The 19,808-nt window shown below is 41.8% G+C and overlaps 1 protein-coding gene across 1 annotated transcript in view; it reads left to right on the top strand.

Moving 5' to 3' along the window:
* Window positions 1-16,066, top strand: part of SENP6 (SUMO1/sentrin specific peptidase 6) — a 60,109-nt gene extending 44,043 nt beyond the window's left edge. Inside the window, exons 14-24 of the mRNA XM_014949351.1 lie at window positions 1,458-1,684; window positions 2,589-2,695; window positions 2,781-2,897; window positions 3,466-3,588; window positions 3,834-3,926; window positions 4,339-4,772; window positions 6,801-6,904; window positions 7,790-7,878; window positions 13,061-13,129; window positions 13,250-13,400; window positions 14,901-16,066. Coding sequence (XP_014804837.1) covers window positions 1,458-1,684; window positions 2,589-2,695; window positions 2,781-2,897; window positions 3,466-3,588; window positions 3,834-3,926; window positions 4,339-4,772; window positions 6,801-6,904; window positions 7,790-7,878; window positions 13,061-13,129; window positions 13,250-13,400; window positions 14,901-15,110 — 1,724 coding nt within the window. The 3' untranslated portion in view covers window positions 15,111-16,066. The remainder of the gene's footprint in view (window positions 1-1,457; window positions 1,685-2,588; window positions 2,696-2,780; window positions 2,898-3,465; window positions 3,589-3,833; window positions 3,927-4,338; window positions 4,773-6,800; window positions 6,905-7,789; window positions 7,879-13,060; window positions 13,130-13,249; window positions 13,401-14,900) is intronic.
* Window positions 16,067-19,808: the final 3,742 nt, after the last annotated feature.

The following is a 19,808-nucleotide window of genomic DNA, read 5'->3' as shown; positions in this document are numbered from 1 at the left end:
TTTTCCCCGTACATAGGTTTTTCTTTAGGTTAAATGTTGTGGTTATTTATTCTGGTACTCAGCTCCATAGATAGGTGAAGCATTCAAATGGAGGAAGAGTGCTCTCAACAGCCTCACAGTTGTGTGCTGTTATAATAACCTCATCCACCTCCTGTAGAAAGGTTGAGCTGTAAGGAGTGTTGTAATTACCAAAGTAATTGGGGAGTGTGTCAGGGAGCCAGACACCATCCTGGGAGCAGGTGTTAGAGCCCAGATGAACACAGATGTTCATAAATGAAGAAAGGAGAAGTTTTTGGCCAACTGGGAAATCCTTCCCTTGGTGTCTCTCCGAGGCTGTGGCGCTGAGCTCCTTTTACTCCCAACTGCTTTTCGTACTCGATACTTAGGAGGACCCTGTGATGATGGGTTTCTGCACAGAACTGGGATTTGCAGCCCAAATCCTGTTCCTCTCTCTGCCTGCCTCCCTAATTGCTCCTGCTGCAACTTGCTGCTTCAGATGATGTGAGCAGGTGGGATTGCTCCAACAGCTGATTGATCCGACTCACCTTCTCCAGCCTTTGGGAAAGGAGTAGGGTGACCCCTTTGAAGCTAAATCCACAGTTTCTTAGGGCTAGCAGGAGCATGAGAGAACACAGAACATTCGCCAGGGACAGGGAGATTTTGGGTTGTTTGTCACAGGACCTGAAATCAGGGTTTTCCTCTTCTGGGTGGTGAGATGCGTTTCCCAGCGTAAGGAGATGAAGGTTTGGATTACTGTGATGCTGTAAATTCCTTGTTTAGATGCATAATTTTTAGAAATGAAAAATGCTTGCCAGTGGATCAGAGATCCTGAAGAGATTTCTATTTCCACGGTGACAGAATTTTTTCTTTTGTGAAATTGCTGTTACAGGTTTCGTACTTCTGTGCCCAACAGCACCTGCCTGGGAGCAGTGAGAGCTTTGTGCTTCCAACATGTGGCACACAGTTTGGATCCACTTGTGAAAACTGTTACACTTATTTTCCCAGATCAGTCTGGAAACAGTTGTCTCAAAAATGTACTTTTTCCCCCCCCTTAGTATTCTCCTCAGTTTAATTTCTAATAAGTTTTGTGCCCTGCTTCCCAGCTACCCCAGGGCAGAGGAGTATTTTACTCAACCTGTCACTGTTTCTAAAAACTCTAACCAAGAACTTCAGATTCTAACCATTCTCTGATTCTGTTATTCTGTGATTTCAAAAATTTATCAGGTGTAATAATTAACATTTCTGGATTAAAGCACAATTGGAATGCTCTCGTTTTTCAAATGCAGGTAGGAGGCTTTGGTGGGCAATGCTGCCCATGTGCACACGTGTGTTACTGCCTGGGTGTGCTGTCGGCAGCGTGTCATCCTGTTGGCCCACCTGTCTTTTGAATCTGTTTATAATTGTGACATATTTTATTTTGTTTCTAGATTAATAATTTTCTGTCTGCTTTTTTGTAGGTCAAGAAGAACAGTACATCATTTTGATTTTTGAAACTGGTCTCGATACTCATGCAAACTCAATATTTGAAAAAATAATTACTGACATTGGGATTAGAAATAATATTTCAGACTTTTTTGTGAAGATTTCCTTCGAAGAAGCCAATGGCAGGCTTGTTGCATTCACTAAGTGCTTGGAAGACAATTCCAAAGGAAGCCCATCTCACAGAGAAAACAAAATAAAAAATGTAATTATGGTTTTTTGTCTTAAAACAAAGTCATTATATTATTTGGGTTACAGATAGGCTCAAGACAGTGTGTTAGTCACCGGACCAAAACAGCTTCTGCTGGTTTTTTTATATGAGAATTCCCAAACTGGTCCTTGGTGAGAAGTAGCCAGTGCATTCCCAGTGCTCATTGACGTGTTTAGTGCTTGGAAGACAATTCCAAAGGAAGCCCATCTCACAGAGAAAACAAAATAAAAAATGTAATTATGTTTTTTGTCTTAAAACAAAGTCATTATATTATTTGGGTTACAGATAGGCTCAAGATAGTGTTAGTCACTGGACCAAAACAGCCTCTGCTGGTTTTTCTATGAGAATTCCCAAACTGGTCCATGGTGAGAAATAGCCTGTGCATTCCCAGTGCTCGTTGCCGTGTTTGGTTTGACCATAGGGTTGTCCAATGGTCCACGGGTGATGGTGTCATTTCAAAACTATTGAGGGATGAGAAATTTCTACTATAATTAGACAACGTAATTGTTTCCAAAGTTCATCTGCTGGTAAAATTCTAATATTTCAAACAAAATTAAATTGAGGTGAAGTTTAATGCTTTCTTGAAACAAAACTACATCTTAAAAGAAACTTGAAAGTTTTGTGGCTCTGTCAGAAATGAGTACAGGCTTAAGGGTAATAAATGAACAAACCGGGATAGGAAAAAACGAAGTTTAATGCTTTCTTGAAACAAAACTACTTCTTAAAAGAACTTGAAAGTTTTGTGGTTCTGTCAGAAATGAGTACAGACTTAAGGGTAATAAATGAACCGGGATAGGAAAAAAGCTCAAAGTAGACTGCTTGACTTGACAAAACTTGCTACCTTTTTGGTAAGTTTGAGCACAAGTGTGCAAATTAATACTGACTTTATTCTTTTAAGGTTGCTTCTGAGTCCAAACTGCAGCAGCGAAATAAACAGTTGCCGTATTTTGATGATGATGAAGAAATTGGAGAACCACATACAGTATTTATTGGTCCCATAGAGAAGTAAGATATTTATCTTTGTACTGTAACAATTCTCTGAGGCTTTTTGGCATTTCGTATTTATTATTAAATGTGTTTTTCTTTTCAGGTTGATAGTTTATCCGCCTCCTCCAGCTAAAGGTGGTATTTCTGTGACCAACGAAGACCTCCATTGTCTAAATGAAGGAGAATTTTTAAATGACGTTATTATTGATTTTTATTTAAAGTAAGTTCTATTTCAAATAAGTTTTTTGCTGTCTTTTACTTTGAAACTTGAAAAGTTCTGAGATTAAAAATTCATAGGTCAGTTGATAGCACTTGGTCTCCAACTATGTGTAGCTCTAATTGTAAAGGTGGTTTTGTATCTTTGCAAGAAGTTTGGGTTCCTCTCCTGTCCTGCTTGACAATGACATTGTTCTCACTTGAAAAAAATCCTTTAAAATTTCTTAGCATCTGAAGAGGAAGTTTAACTGCAAGGAAAAAAAAAATAGCCTTTTAAAGTTTGTTTTTTCTAGAGTATTTGTGTTCCCTGAAATGTCATTGATTTTGATTAACATAATACATAAATTAATACTTGGTCTCACTTGCTACAAATGTTAGAAGAGTATTAAATTGCTGTGTTCTGCTGTGGTTATGCCTCACATGAGGTGCATGTGTATGATTTTCAGTCTATTACAGTATTTTAGAGGTGGAAACAAAAGAGATTTCGTTGGCAGCCCTTTTTACTCCGGTGATGAAAACTTTGAGTTAACACCTGCATGAATTTTTCATTATTTTTTTTTTTAACTGATTAGGTATTTGGTACTTGAAAAACTGAAAAAAGAAGATGCTGATAGAATACATGTATTCAGTTCATTCTTCTATAAACGCCTTAATCAAAGAGAAAGAAGAAGTATTCATGAAACTTCAAACCTTTCGTAAGTCCATTGATCAGTTTAATTAGAGCTAGTGAACTAGAGTTAGAAAGTGAAGAATACAAGAACAGATGCTTTACAGAGATAAAATCCTTACAGACAATATTACAATATAACAGAACTCTAGGAAGCATCCAGACCTATAATAAAAATAAAATAAGAAGCTGTTAAGGTGAAAATCTCTGCAAAAGTAGCTTTTCATTTAAAATGCACCACCATCTAAATCCTCTGTTGGTTTCTTCTGGCAGAATACAACAAAAACGACACGGGCGAGTAAAAACATGGACACGGCACGTTGACATTTTTGAGAAAGATTTCATTTTTGTTCCCCTTAATGAAGCGTAAGTAAAGAGACCCGTTTATCACTTTCCTTAAAGGCTTAAGTGTCGTAATTCTAGAATTGAAAGTTACATTATAGTTTCAATGGAAGTTAAAAATTAAGAGAATAAATATCTTTTTCCAAGTGATAAAAACAAAATGGTAATGGAAGACCTTGAAGTGCATTGTTGTAGTGTAAAAAGCTATCAGACAATAATTTGAAGAAGAAAAAGAATGGGCATGAGCAAATTGAAATAAATATTTAGACAGAGCCTGTTTTCAGCTGACTTGAATCCTATTGATGAATTTGTTGGCGACTACTTGCATGGAGTGATCTTACCTGTAGAGATGACTGAAGGTTTGAGTAAAGCTTGCTGCGCAGAGTGAACAGCTATTGAACAATTGCTAATTTTCAGTGTATTTTTTCCTTTGCAGTGCTCACTGGTTTTTGGCTGTCATCTGTTTTCCTGGTTTAGAAAAACCCAAATACGAACCAAATCCCCACTATCATGAAAATGCTCCAACGCAGATAAAATGTTCCTCTTCAGATGGAGAGACCACCACGCCCTCGCCTTTGCCAAATGAAATGGATGCACAAAACTCGCCTTCCAAGTCCACAGCGAAGAAGACATTGACCAAAAAGTATAACCCAGCTTTAATTGACCCCAACACTGACACAGAGGACAGTGAGTCTTCGTGCTGTAGAAGAAGTCCTTGTAGGGGAAAAGTTGCTTTCAAAAAACTGAATCAAATAGACAGTGACGTGGAAGAACCGAACACTGTGGAATCAGCTTGCCAGAAACTGGACCATAGGACTCCGGACAAAAACGGGATACAGGGTGAATTCACATCCGCTAGCCAGTCTATGGGTATGTCATTGCAAAATATGCACATAGTGATGAAAAATTTGGAGATTTCGCACCTTCTACTACTTTTGCAATTGTGTAAACTTCATGCTTTGAAAGTTTAGTGTGTGGCTGCAGTTCAAGTGCTTGCAATGGAAGTGATTTGTAGCCACTGCGTATAAAAACTTTGTGGCTGGTGACATCACTCTGGTGGCAAATGCTGGAGATAAAACACTGTTTTCTGAAATCAGGTTAATTTTTCAGTTGTGTGATCTTTTTTCACACAAAATCAGTTTTTAGTTCCCCCTTTGCATCACTGTAATTCTTAAGGAAAGAGTATTAGTTGACCGTGGATCCTCATAATTTGTGCACGGGGGGACTGAATTAAGATTAATTAAGATGAATCTCTTGCACGATCTCCATGTGATGCATAGAGAGGTTTGCTGCTGTGGGGCTGGTGTCAGCCTTTGTACCAAAGTGTCCAGAGGAGCTGGCAGACTTTTAAAGGTCTGTGAAGGAATTAGGAAAAGATTGTTTTCTCTGCTCACTGCAAGGATGCCCTTGAGGCATCCAAACCATCTGGTTATGCAAAAACTTTCACTTTAGTCACCAATAGTATTTCTAGTGACTTAATTGATGCAGTAAGGAATTGCATCACTTATAGTAGAAGATGTGAAGATTATCAATCACATGGGCTAAGCTGTATCCTGCAGGCCAGGACAAGTTTCATATTTTTATGGGTATAAACACTTTCCTACTTTCTAATCGAAATTGATTAATTTGCAATAACATTGTCACTTCTAGACAGTCTGGGGGATGTGGGGGTGGGGAGATCTGCTTTTGTTTTAAGTGATTTTTTTAATTTTATGTGTGGTTATTACTGGTTTTGATATTGCTGCTACGTGATACAGTCTTGTGCCTGGGGATGCCTACTCCACATGGATCTCAAACAGGTCCTGCTGTTGGACTTGTAAATCAGTAGGAGTTGATACCTAAATAACTTTGAGGAAATAATCCAGAACACATATTTTATCACTGAAATAATCCTCTTTTTATTGCTCAATTCTTGTATGATGTGATTCTTCTTGATGCCAGTTTTTATTTTTTAGGAACCTGTCAGCTCTAAGTCCCATGAGTGTATGGCCTACTTCTTGTAGGTCCTTTCAAAGATACAGAGCAAGACTAACTCCTAAGTTTGTCCCTGTGGAACTCCACTGGTGACCTCTTTCCAAAGTGTTACTTCAACTTCTCTGTTGAAATATTCTCAAATGCAGGTCTTCTCCATTTTTTCCCATTAGCGAGTTCAGTGCCCTATTTACTGTTCTTAGAGAAATCCTGGTTTTCTTTAATAAGTAACATGTCCTCCAGTGACACCATCAGCAATGCTTTCATTTTGGGGATTGTTCAGATATAATATATAGTGCTTTTCTAGGAAAATATGTAGAGAGAGGAGGGAGTTAATTTAGAGATACCTTTTTTATGTAGTAAATAGTGAAGTTTCAGATGCTTCAGAGCTGCTGCTGCATTCTGCCCCACCAGCACCATCTTCCCAAGCTGCCTTCATAAAACTGCACAATGAATCTCATAAAGGAAATCATTCAAGTTTTAAAAAAAAAAAATAAATAAGCTTTTGACTGATTTTTCTCAGTCTGGTCCCCTGTGTGTGGATGGATTTGGTGTCATGGAAGGAAGCAGCTGGGGATGGGAATAAGGGGTTCTATCAGGGCCCAGATGAGACTCTGCCTTTTGGTAGCAGTGTCAGTGTGTGCTGCTGTGAAGGCTCTGTGGAACAACAGGGTGAAATCCTGGTGGATTTTAGTCAGGGTTTCTAGAATATCTCCTTAGGTATTTCACAGAATAAGGAACAGTTTCTGCTGTAACAGAAGGAACTTTTCACTTTTGTTCACGTGCATGAATAAAATAGTTTGTCAGCTGTATTGTGGTTATTGTCAGCAATCCTGAGGAAACCAGAGGAATTTAAAATGAGTTTGGTCTTCAATGATGACACGGTATTTGATGTTTAAATATACTCCTGTCTGTGATTTGATACAGATGGATTGCACAAAATCAGGCTAAACTATAGTGAAGACTCAGCTGATGGCAGCAAACTCAATGAAGATGAGCTTATAGATTTTTCTGAAGACCAAGATAACCAGGTAAAGAATTTAGCCTTTTCTTTGGGAAGTGCCAACTGTTGTGGTGTATTTCAAATGGGCAGCTCAAAAGCCATATACACATTGTGAATGTGTGTTATCTAGAGCTACTCACCTTTACAAATGTCAAATCCAAGGCACTGGTTGCCTGCAAAACTCTGTAAATTAGCTGAGAGGAGAGGATTGTACATTGGTTCATTAAACTGATTAATGGGGTGCTGCTGTACTGATCCTGCATTTCATTTTGTGACTCTCTTGCCTAGTGACAATAGTACACCACGATTTTAGTGGAAACTCTGAAAGCCAACAGGTTTCTATCTTTCATCTCCCCCAGCCCTGAGTTTATGTCCCAGACCCAAGAACAAGTTACTGTCTTTTGAGCTGCATTCCCATTTATAAGTAGCTGCTGCTCTGCTGGGCTTCTAATCAAAGCAACATGGATTTATAATCAAGTAGTGTTCATCTTCAAATTGGAAGAGGTTTGTATTTTAGAGCCATGGAAAGGCTGATCATTACAATGTCCTTGACTGACCCACTCCTGGGTACGAGGGCGTTATTCCATAGCCCTGTTGCTTCTGCAGCGTAAGTTCAATGTGAGAAGCTGGGATTTACACATTTGCTCTTCCTAATTGGCCTTTGGCAGTCGTTAAATAAATAGCCCCCTTCCCTCCCTGTTGTTCCAGCCTGGAATTGAGACACCGTGTGCCCAGAAGCTGGTAATGCAAACTTTACAAACAATGAAAGGTTTCAGGTGAAAGCTGCCCCTTCTTTATTAAACTGATGTTATTGGTCTTGAATAAAAATGGTGACTGCAGGAACAGGTTCTTCTGCATCTGCTTGAAAAATGAAATTGGCTTTTAAACACCTGTAAACATGTTGCCTCTGTAGGAGGACAGCAGTGACGACGGTGGCCTTGTAGATGATAACTGTAATTCTGAAATGGGACAGTGGCACCTGAAGCCCACCATCTGCAAACAGTAAGTATTAAACCACTTAAAATGGAAATTCCATAAAAGTTAATGAAATTTAAAAAATGTTACTTATGGGAGATGGTCATACATTGGTCTTCAGACACTTTAATGAACATTTCATTAGTGTTTGAGGGACAATTCTGTACTTTATAGTATCAACATCTTCAGGGAGCAGAAAATGTAATGAATGAACAGCTTTTTGGGTTCCATGGAGCCTGGGAGCTGCTCCGGCAGCTGGAGATTGTCTCTTCAAATAAGGCTGGTCTCTCAGATCTTGCACTTAGATTGCTGCAAAAAGAAGGTGCAGAAGCTTATTTAAATGTATCCTTCTATATTTAAAAAAAAAGAATAATGTCTTCAAATGAAAATAATTAGATGAATAATAAAGACAACCTTTGCCACCACTCAAATTAGTACAGGAAAATGGGAATAATTTTAACTGCTCTTTAACACATTTCTTATCTAAATGTGTTGTAGCTGTTTCTCTTCATTGCCTCTTTCTTTTCTTAGTATTTTTCTTTTTTCTCTCTCTGTTCTTAACATTATTCATTTTTTCCTAATAAGAATATTCCACAATAATAAATTCAGTTGGTTTTTTTTGACTTGTTTACCTGTGTTGGATTTTAAAACTCTTAAAATTTATTCTTTTATGCTAAAAATCCAGGAATTATTTATGAATAATCATTGGCTGTGGTAGCTTGCCTTTTGGTCTGACACAAATACATGGTTCCAAATCTGTAAATATTGTTTCTGGTATCGCTGTCTTCACAGTTTTGTTTGTATTTTTTTCATAGTTTATTTATCCATTTATGTATTTCCTTCTTTGTGAGTATAAATGGTCACTAGAAAGGTGAGGGCTTTCACAATGTATTCTATGGTGCAGGTTGATATTGCTGCTACGTGATACAGTCTTGTGCCTGGGGATGCCTACTCCACATGGATCTCAAACAGGTCCTGCTGTTGGACTTGTAAATCAGTAGGAGTTGATACCTAAATAACTTTGAGGAAATAATCCAGAACACATATTTTATCACTGAAATAATCCTCTTTTTATTGCTCAATTCTTGTATGATGTGATTCTTCTTGATGCCAGTTTTTATTTTTTAGGAACCTGTCAGCTCTAAGTCCCATGAGTGTATGGCCTACTTCTTGTAGGTCCTTTCAAAGATACAGAGCAAGACTAACTCCTAAGTTTGTCCCTGTGGAACTCCACTGGTGACCTCTTTCCAAAGTGTTACTTCAACTTCTCTGTTGAAATATTCTCAAATGCAGGTCTTCTCCATTTTTTCCCATTAGCGAGTTCAGTGCCCTATTTACTGTTCTTAGAGAAATCCTGGTTTTCTTTAATAAGTAACATGTCCTCCAGTGACACCATCAGCAATGCTTTCATTTTGGGGATTGTTCAGATATAATATATAGTGCTTTTCTAGGAAAATATGTAGAGAGAGGAGGGAGTTAATTTAGAGATACCTTTTTTATGTAGTAAATAGTGAAGTTTCAGACACTTCAGAGCTGCTGCTGCATTCTGCCCTCCCCAGCACCATCTTCCCAAGCTGCCTTTTCCCAGCACAAGTCTTCATAAAACTGCACAGTGAATCTCATCAAGGAAATCATTCAATTTAAAAAAAAAAAATAATAAATAAGCTTGTGACTGATTTTCTCAGTCTGGTCACCCGTGTGTGGCTGGATTTGGTGTCATGGAAGGAAGCAGCTGGGGATGGGAATAAGGGGTTCTATCAGGGCCCAGATGAGACTCTGCCTTTTGGTAGCAGTGCCAGTGTGTGCTGCTGTAAAGGCTTCGTGGAACAGCAGGGTAAAATCCTGGTGGATTTTGGTTGGGGTTTCTAGAACATCTCCTTAGGTATTTCACAGAATAAGGAACAGTTTCTGCTGTAACAGAAGGAATTTTTCACTTTTGTTCACGTGCATGAATAAAATAGTTTGTCAGCTGTATTGTGGTTATTGTCAGCAATCCTGAGGAAACCAGAGGAATTTAAAATGAGTTTGGTCTTCAATGATGACACGGTATTTGATGTTTAAATATACTCCTGTCTGTGATTTGATACAGATGGATTGCACAAAATCAGGCTAAACTATAGTGAAGACTCAGCTGATGGCAGCAAACTCAATGAAGATGAGCTTATAGATTTTTCTGAAGACCAAGATAACCAGGTAAAGAATTTAGCCATTTTCTTTGGGAAATGCCAGCTGTTGTGGTGTATTTTGAATGGGCAGCTCAAAAGCCATATACACATTGTGAATGTGTGTTATCTAGAGCTACTCACCTTTACAAATGTCAAATCCAAAGCACTGGTTGCCTACAAAACTCTGTAAATTAGCTGAGAGGAGAGGATTGTACATTGGTTCATTAAACTGATTAATGGGGTGCTGCTGTACTGATCCTGCATTTCATTTTGTGACTCTCTTGCCTAGTGACAATAGTACACCACGATTTTAGTGAAAACTCTGAAAGCCAACAAGTTTCTATCTTTCATGTCCCAGACCCAAGAACAAGTTCCTCTCCTTTGAGCTGCATTCCCATTTATACGTAGCTGCTGCTCTGCTGTTTGTTTCATTGGTGCTTCTAATCAAAGCAACATGGATTTATAATCAAGTAGTGTTCATCTTCAAATTGGAAGAGGTTTGTATTTTAGAGCCATGGAAAGGCTGATCATTACAATGTCCTTGACTGACCCACTCCTGGGTACGAGGGCGTTATTCCATAGCCCTGTTGCTTCTGCAGCGTAAGTTCAATGTGAGAAGCTGGGATTTACACATTTGCTCTTCCTAATTGGCCTTTGGCAGTCGTTAAATAAATAGCCCCCTTCCCTCCCTGTTGTTCCAGCCTGGAATTGAGACACCGTGTGCCCAGAAGCTGGTAATGCAAACTTTACAAACAATGAAAGGTTTCAGGTGAAAGCTGCCCCTTCTTTATTAAACTGATGTTATTGGTCTTGAATAAAAATGGTGACTGCAGGAACAGGTTCTTCTGCATCTGCTTGAAAAATGAAATTGGCTTTTAAACACCTGTAAACATGTTGCCTCTGTAGGAGGACAGCAGTGACGACGGTGGCCTTGTAGATGATAACTGTAATTCTGAAATGGGACAGTGGCACCTGAAGCCCACCATCTGCAAACAGTAAGTATTAAACCACTTAAAATGGAAATTCCATAAAAGTTAATGAAATTTAAAAAATGTTACTTATGGGAGATGGTCATACATTGGTCTTCAGACACTTTAATGAACATTTCATTAGTGTTTGAGGGACAATTCTGTACTTTATAGTATCAACATCTTCAGGGAGCAGAAAATGTAATGAATGAACAGCTTTTTGGGTTCCATGGAGCCTGGGAGCTGCTCCGGCAGCTGGAGATTGTCTCTTCAAATAAGGCTGGTCTCTCAGATCTTGCACTTAGATTGCTGCAAAAAGAAGGTGCAGAAGCTTATTTAAATGTATCCTTCTATATTTAAAAAAAAAGAATAATGTCTTCAAATGAAAATAATTAGATGAATAATAAAGACAACCTTTGCCACCACTCAAATTAGTACAGGAAAATGGGAATAATTTTAACTGCTCTTTAACACATTTCTTATCTAAATGTGTTGTAGCTGTTTCTCTTCATTGCCTCTTTCTTTTCTTAGTATTTTTCTTTTTTCTCTCTCTGTTCTTAACATTATTCATTTTTTCCTAATAAGAATATTCCACAATAATAAATTCAGTTGGTTTTTTTTGACTTGTTTACCTGTGTTGGATTTTAAAACTCTTAAAATTTATTCTTTTATGCTAAAAATCCAGGAATTATTTATGAATAATCATTGGCTGTGGTAGCTTGCCTTTTGGTCTGACACAAATACATGGTTCCAAATCTGTAAATATTGTTTCTGGTATCGCTGTCTTCACAGTTTTGTTTGTATTTTTTTCATAGTTTATTTATCCATTTATGTATTTCCTTCTTTGTGAGTATAAATGGTCACTAGAAAGGTGAGGGCTTTCACAATGTATTCTATGGTGCAGGTTAAAGTTATATTTTTATATATGATACGGAATGTGTGTGAATTGTTCTTAGTACATTTTCATGAAGGGGTAAAAATCCATCTGTGTTGTGAGTTTTAAGGATATTTATGAGCTGCTGATCATAGCTTGGCTAAATTTGTCCTGTTCTGATGATGGATTATCTGTACATAATACTTTCCACCAGACTTCATTTTAATCCAAACATAAAATTTCCTAAGACCATGAGCACTTAGAGTATCAAAAGTCATTACGGGCACTTAAATACTTTACTGTTGGCATATTTTTAAATTATTTCTATATGAAAAAGAAAATCACCTTGAAAAGGCTTTCACTTCTTTCCCCCTCTCCCCCAAAGTACAGGACTGGGCACTTCGGAAGAGCATCGCCTGTATAAATAATAACTTTCTTTTGTTAGAAATTTAAACAAGTACAAGTAAGAGCAAACATTATTCATGTGATTATATACTTAGGCAAAAAAAAATTGCATACAGGTAAAATAGTTTATAAACACAAAGGAACCTGCCCATAACGTTTTGTCTGGATGGACTGGTTCCTGTAGGGAATGCCCGGTCTGGGGGTGTGACTGTGAGCAGAGAGAAGGCAGAGCTTGGGGAAAACTCATCTGCATCCTGATTAATGCCTCCAAATGCAGCTTGTGCTGCCGTGGCTGGGGCTGAGGAGTCCCCTCTGGGTGGGGTGCTGGGGCAGAGCTGGGTCTCCAGAAAATGTTTATTCATGGATACACTGTTTTTCTAAAGTCTGTCAAATGGAGAAGTGTGTGTTTTGTGGGTACCTTGGGCAGATCAGATTCACTGGTGTCATCTCAGGAGCTGGGGCTGTCCCTTGTGCCCTCCAGAAGGACATGTGGGGCTTCTGTGCTGATCCCTCACCACCATCCCAGGCTCCTGTGCACCCGAGGGAATTTTGGGCAACTGAATTTTGACTGTAACAAATCCTTCCATCTCTTTCCCCAGCGCGTTCTGAATGTCTCTGTGCTCAGCCTATGCTCACATCTGAAGACAGCGTTACCTTTAGCTGCCCCACTGGCAAAACTTCCATGTGTGGATGTAGTTCTGTTCAAGGTCACCCCCCAGATGCCTCCATGGGGACCTGGGTTTTCCAAACAGCTCTGAAATAAATTCCCTGCACTGACCAGCTCTGTTCTCCCTCAGGCCCTGCATTTTGCTCATGGACTCACTGAGAGGCCCCTCCCGCTCAAACGTGGTGAAAACACTAAGGGAGTAAGTTTGATAGCTGGGATTTTGGGCTGTTGGTTTTCTCCCTTCCCCTTTCCCTTTCTTTCCCCCCAAAATTCTGCCAAAAAACCCCAAAGTTTACATTTGTGTGCTCTTTTATCCTAGATACTTAGAGGTGGAATGGGAAGTCAGGAAAGGCAACAAAAGAAGCTTTTCCAAAGACGTGATGAAAGGTTCCAACCCCAAAGTGCCCCAGCAGAACAACTTCAGCGACTGCGGCGTGTACATCCTGCAGTACGTGGAGAGCTTCTTCGAGGTGTGTCACCCTGGTGGTGTAACTGGTTTTGGGGTCTCCTGCACCATCAGATACCACCAGTTACAATAACAAAAGGCTCTCTGGTGTAGCTCTTGTGCCTCTTCATGAGACTGTGCATTGTAAATGAATTTATACATGAGCATATATAATAATTCTTTGGGGGAAATAATCTGGATATCGGTACTCGGGCACATCTTTTTCTTCTTTGTGGATTTATTTCAAATCCCTGCTTTTTGATGCGGCGGCTCCGCCGGGGAGCGCCGCCAGGGGGCGCTGTGGGGCCGGGAGCTCGGCGGTAGAGGAGCGGGGACACAAGGGGCGACAGGAGGGACATTGAGGGGCTGGAGGTGTCCAGAGAAGGGCAACGGAGCTGGTGAGGGGTCTGGAGACCAAGGAGAAGAGTCTGGGGAACTTCTGAGGAGAGGCTGAGGGAGCTGGGGGTGTTCAGCCTGGAGAAAAGGAGGCTGAGGGGAGACCTTCTCACTCTCTCCAACTCCCTGAAAGGAGGGTGTAGCCAGGGGGGGTCGGTCTCTGCTCCCAAGGAACAGGGGATGGGACAAGAGGAAACGGCCTCAAGTGGCACCAGGGGAGGTTCAGGTTGGATATTAGGAATAATTTTTACTTGGAAAGTGTAATCAAGCCTTGGAATGGGCTGCCCAGGGCAGTGGTGGAGTCCCCATCCCTGGAGGTGTTTAAAAGCTGGGCAGACGTGGTGCTGAGGGACATGGGTCAGTGATGGTTTTCATCAGAGTTGGGTTGATGGTTGCACTCCGTGATCTGAAAGGTCCCTTCCAACCTGGGCAACTCTGTGGTTCCAACTGGCTACTGACCCATATCCCTGCTTTTTTTCCCCAAACTGAACGATGACGACAAAAAGCCCTAGTTAAGGATGTGTTCAGATTAATTTGAAATATCTTTCTGTTGTTGGTAAACACACTAGTTAGTTCTTTAAAAAAACCCAAGCCTTTGTCTGGCCCGTTCCGTGTCCCAGAAGGGGTTTAGATAATGACTCCTAATTCTCATTGTCTCAGTTCTTTGGGTGGGTGACCTCTCCTGAGGTACCAGGGTGTGAGTGTGCAAAGGGCTGGTGGTGCCCAGGGGCTTCTCATGGGCCCTGGTTTTTAGGGTGAAATCTAAAACGGACTTAGAGGTCCTAGAGGGGTTGATAAGAACAGGAGTATTTAGCAGCAGGTTCCTAATCAGCTCTAGAGCTGGGTGCAGCCATCCTTCCAAAAGCCTGCTGGGTCGTTACAACAATTTTCTCCTTTTTTAAAAAATCAGAATAATTCTATGCATTTATGCAGCCCAACGCTGTGTATAAAAGACATGGCAAACTGAGGAGATTATTTGGGGGATCTGGCTGATGGGTGCTTTGTCACATGCTGGGGCTTCACTGGTTCCTCACGAGGTGAGGAAGGATGTCCCATTCCCCCTGCAGCTCTCTCCAGCCCCACAGCTTCTAACTCCCAACTTTAACACCCCAATGACCTTTCTTTTCAGAACCCCATTCTGAGTTTTGAGCTCCCCATGAACTTAACAGACTGGTTTCCGCGCCCGAGGATGAAAACCAAAAGAGAAGAAATCCGGAAAATCATCCTGAAGCTGCAGGAACAGCAGAACAAGGACAAGAAGGGACAGAAGGACCCGAGTTCAATGGAAAGATCTTTGCAGGAAAAAACAGAACAACTTCTCAACAGCAGCTCGGACTGAGTGGTGTGTCTGTCGCATGTTTAGCTCCACGATCCAAACGAAAATATACTTCTTTTTTTTTTCTTTTTTTTTTTGTCTGCCCAGACTAAAGATTTGGCGTATTCTCTGCTCAAAGTTACTACTTGGGAATGTTTAATGCCTGTATAAATGTGTGTCATAAAATGATTTAATTCCCACAGAGATGTGTATTAAGTAAGCGAGTCTGTACATATGTTAATGAGGCCAACTTTTTCAGCATTTGTAATTACTTTTTTTCCACTTGTTAGGGAGCTTTTGTTATGTATTTCTGTTAATAGAACTTAAATAGCGACTTCTAAACATAAAAGCAAATAAAGAAAAATATTTATAGGATTAAAATGGTTAACTTTTTCTTTTCCAGTAAAGCTGTAAGGTTCCAGGCTTCAGCACCAGGTAGGGAACGCCGTGGTAGCGAGACGAGCACTAACTCCTCTTTCCACCCTCTTTAGTTGCCCTTTGCCAGATGATTCTGCTTGTGCTACAGACCATAATATGGGTGTCGGGCTGTACCTCGGCCTGGGGGGGGGGTTCCTGCACCCCCGGGGGGTACCCCACGCATCCCAGTTACAATTCCACACTGGTTCCAGTGGGACGGATGGGGGAGAAGGCTCTTTGCCCAGAGGTTACTCTTCAAACAGTATTATACCAGTGGTTTCAATGAAGTGATCTTGAGTGATAACTATTAAATCATATTTTGTGGATCCCAATTGTTGTACAGGTGTATTTTGAGACTTTCTTCATTATAAAATTGTATTTTGGTAAGTGTACTTGGACGAGCAGATTGCCCACATGACATTTTCTATGTTACGATTCTGAATGTTACATTCATATGTGCTTTATCGAAGTAATGAACATTTAAAAAGTAAAAAAAAAAAAGAAAAGTGTATGATTACTATTTTTTGTAATATCCATGCAAAAAACCAAAATACCAGTGTTCATTGCTTGCTTGTTTGTCCTTGGCTTTAGGCAGCAGCAGCCTGGGGGGGGGTTGGTTTGGGCATTTCCCCTGTGTTTGGATTTTAGCAGGGATGTCCGACACCACGGATGTCACACGGCAGAGGCAGCCCTTTCCTGGGGACAGAGAGGCTCTGGTGGTGGAGAGAGGGAAGGGAGAGCTGGTTCCTGCAGGGGGATAGAGAGAGGTCTGGATTTCCACTCTTCTCCTCACATAGAAACCTTTGCAGGGAGCAGAAGCTGTGTCTCCCCAGGAGAGGAAGGACCTTCTGTCCCTCCCTCCTCACAGACACTCTTTTCTCTCCTGATTTTTGCTTTTTTTTCCCCTGGGAAGGTCATTTGTCCTTCCCTTCTCCCGAAGAGAAGCAGCAGAGGGTTCATCTGCTGAACTCTGTGTCCCCCAAGAGCAGTTTTTATGCAGGGGATGAAGTCAGACCGAGCACCTTGGGCTCTCCCCCAGTTATTGTTCTCTCTAAACCCTGGGGACGTGGCTGCTGACGACCCCCCTGCCCCGAGGACTCTGTGACACCCTCTGAGAGGGGCTGCTCTCCCCATGGCCTGGCCTGCGGGGCCTTTGCACAGAAAACCCCAGGGATTTGGGGGTGTTGCTGGTTCCTTCTTGCAGGGAGCCGGGAGAAGGTGTAAGCACCAGGAATACCCCATCCCCGAGGGGTGACTCCTCCACAGGCTTCATGTTGAACATACCTGGGGGAACCACAAGGGCTACAAGTTAAATATGGAGCGTGCCCACCTCTGAGGTGGTTCCTCCCTCAGATTTATCCAGCATCTTGTCGTGGTTGGGGAAAATAATAAAAAATAAATAAAAAAAATAAAGTGGTTTGAGGCTGTGGGACCTGGTGTGTCCGGCTGCAGGGATGCTGCTGTGCTGGGGTGGGACGTACCCACCTGCAGGGAAATCAGTGACAGCTCGTGGAGAAGGGAGGGGAAGAATTTCTTGGAAATCCAGAGAAAAGACAATAGTGAATAGAATGCATTCCTTCCTGCTCTCGGCTTTCCCAATGATGTGTTCTAATTATATGGAATATTTTCCAAATTTGATCAATACAAGTCAGTTTTTCTAAGGTCCGTGCTGCAGGTTGGTGACTGGATGCTGTAGAACTGTCTGGTTTTCTTGCTGGGAAGGGCCTGGTGCTTCCTCCTCTTCCTCTCTCCTCCCCTTCTCAAAGCTGTGAAGAAAGTGTTTGGTTTATTATCATTTAATGTTAAAGGTCTTGAGATCTTCAGTCCTATACAGCAAGCTAATATACATGTTAAATATAGGAAACTTATTTTTTTAATAAAATGTGATGTTAATAGAAAAAAAAAAAACAACCCAAAGACAGAATTAAGAATGAGTTATTTAAAACCAGCCTGACTCTGTTTCAAAAGCTCGTTAGCGCCTGGGCTCGTTAGGCTTTAACCTCCTGGGCAGCCACAGGGCCGTGTTTGACCAGCACGTTCTGTGAGAGGGGTTAATTCAGCAGAGGTTTTGGGGACGGGGCCTGGATGATGTTTATTTCCATAATAAATGTAATTATTCTTACATAAGCCCCGCGGCGGGGACAGCGCACGCTCCTCCGGGGGCTCTGGGTGCCAGAGACACCCAGTGGGTGTCCGGTGGCCGCCTCATTAACTGTATCCCTTTGGATTGGCTTTCAGGATCGGGTGACGGGGAAGAATTCTTAGAAAAGTTTTAGGTTACTTGGCATAAAAGATGCATGGGCCCCTGGTGCCTGGTGGCAGGGACAGGTTACTTGGCATAAAAGATGCATGGGCCCTGGTGCCCGTTGGCGGGGATGCTGCAGGAGCAGGAGGGACGTGGCAGCCCTCCCTCCCCAGAGCGCGGTTTTCCTCGCTCTGAGAAACCCAGTGAACTCTTGAAAGAGCAAAAAGGACCGTGGTGTGGATTTTTGAGGTTTTACCACCTCCTCCTCCTCCTGGAAGAATCTCTCTTCCAAAGCGTTTGGTAAAGAGAGTTGAAAAATTGAGCAAACTCTACTCCATGATGAGGAAAAAACCATGCCCTTGCTTATTTTTTTTTTTATTATGATTTATGTATTGAGTAGCAGAACAAGAAGCTTCTGCAAATACCATTTTTATTTCCCGTTACAGCAAGGCCAGGCTGGATGGGGCTTGGGGCAACCTGCTCTGGTGGGAGGTGTCCCTGCCCAGGGCAGGGGGTGGGAACGCTGTCATCTTCAAGGTCCCTTCCAACTCAAACCCATTCTATGATTAGCTGTGATTAACGAAGCTGTAGGTTACTTGGCATAAAAGATGCATGGGCCCTGGTGCCCGTTGGCGGGGATGCTGCAGGAGCAGGAGGGACGTGGCAGCCCTCCCTCCCCAGAGCGCGGTTTTCCTCGCTCTGAGAAACCCAGTGAACTCTTGAAAGAGCAAAAAGGACCGTGGTGTGGATTTTTGAGGTTTCCTCCTCCTGGAAGAACCTCACTTCCAAAGCATTTGGTAAAAACAGGTGAAAAATTGAGCAAACTCTACTCCATGATGAGGAAAAAACCATGCCCTTGCTTATTTTTTTTTTTATTATGATTTATGTATTGAGTAGCAGAACAAGAAGCTTCTGCAAATACCATTTTTATTTCCCGTTACAGCAAGGCCAGGCTGGATGGGGCTTGGAGCAACCTGGTCTGGTGGGAGGTGTCCCTGCCCAGGGCAGGGGGTGGGAACTCGATCATCTTCAAGGTCCCTTCCAACCCAAACCATTCTATGATTAGCTGTGATTAACAAAGCTCCTCTGGAAATTGGAGTGAACTAGCCTTTCCCGATGAACAACAGCAGCAGTTTCTTAGGTTACCAACCCACTGTAGGGTGTTTTTTCTGATTTTTAAATGGAATGCATTTTCAGCCCCTGGTTAAAGTTGGGGTTGCCCTTTGTTGGTGACACTCCCCGAGTTTCAGCCCGGGAGCAGGAGGAGGGAGCCACGAAGCCCTTCCAACCCAAACCATTCTATGATTAGCTGTGATTAACAAAGCTCCTCTGGAAATTGGAGTGAACTAGCCTTTCCCGATGAACAACAGCAGCAGTTTCTTAGGTTACCAACCCACTGTAGGGTGTTTTTTCTGATTTTTAAATGGAATGCATTTTCAGCCCCTGGTTAAAGTTGGGGTTGCCCTTTGTTGGTGACACTCCCCGAGTTTCAGCCCGGGAGCAGGAGGAGGGAGCCACGAAGCTGCTTGGTCTTTGGGGTCCTGACCCACACACAACAGTGAGGGGTGCTGGAGCCTGGGTGAAAGGTTTCATTTCATTCTGGTGCTGTGCTTTTTGTAAGTCTTTGTTAAATTCTATATACTCAGCTCCCCTAAAGAACCTCTGTGCAGTGACACGGGCTCACGAAGGTCCTTCATCTCCCAAAGTCTTGTGACTCTTCCCGTCTACTGGAAATGGAAGGGGACCTGGTGGTACAAACCACAACTCTGAAACGGTGAGAGGCAGGAAACAGCCCTTGCCTCACCTTTCACCACCACATTTTTGAACCATTTTTGAACAGTTTAACTTGGTCAGTGCCTGCTCAGAGACGGGAGAACAAGGGCTGTTCTGGGGGCTCCGGTCTGGGACAGTGAGTGTGTCACCTGGAAAGGGACTGTTCTCTCTGGTCTGGTCTTTCTCTGGCCTGGCTATAGTTTTCAGATGAATATATATGAACACAAGGTCACATGGAGTAAAAAGTAGCCAAATTCTAGTAAATAGGAAAGAGTCTTACCTTGTCT

Source organism: Calidris pugnax, unplaced genomic scaffold (genome assembly GCF_001431845.1).
Source record: "Calidris pugnax isolate Ruff unplaced genomic scaffold, ASM143184v1 scaffold132, whole genome shotgun sequence".
Lineage (NCBI taxonomy): Eukaryota > Metazoa > Chordata > Aves > Charadriiformes > Scolopacidae > Calidris > Calidris pugnax.
The sequence above is the reverse complement of the archived record's forward strand: the minus strand, read 5'-3'. Positions and strand labels throughout refer to the sequence as shown.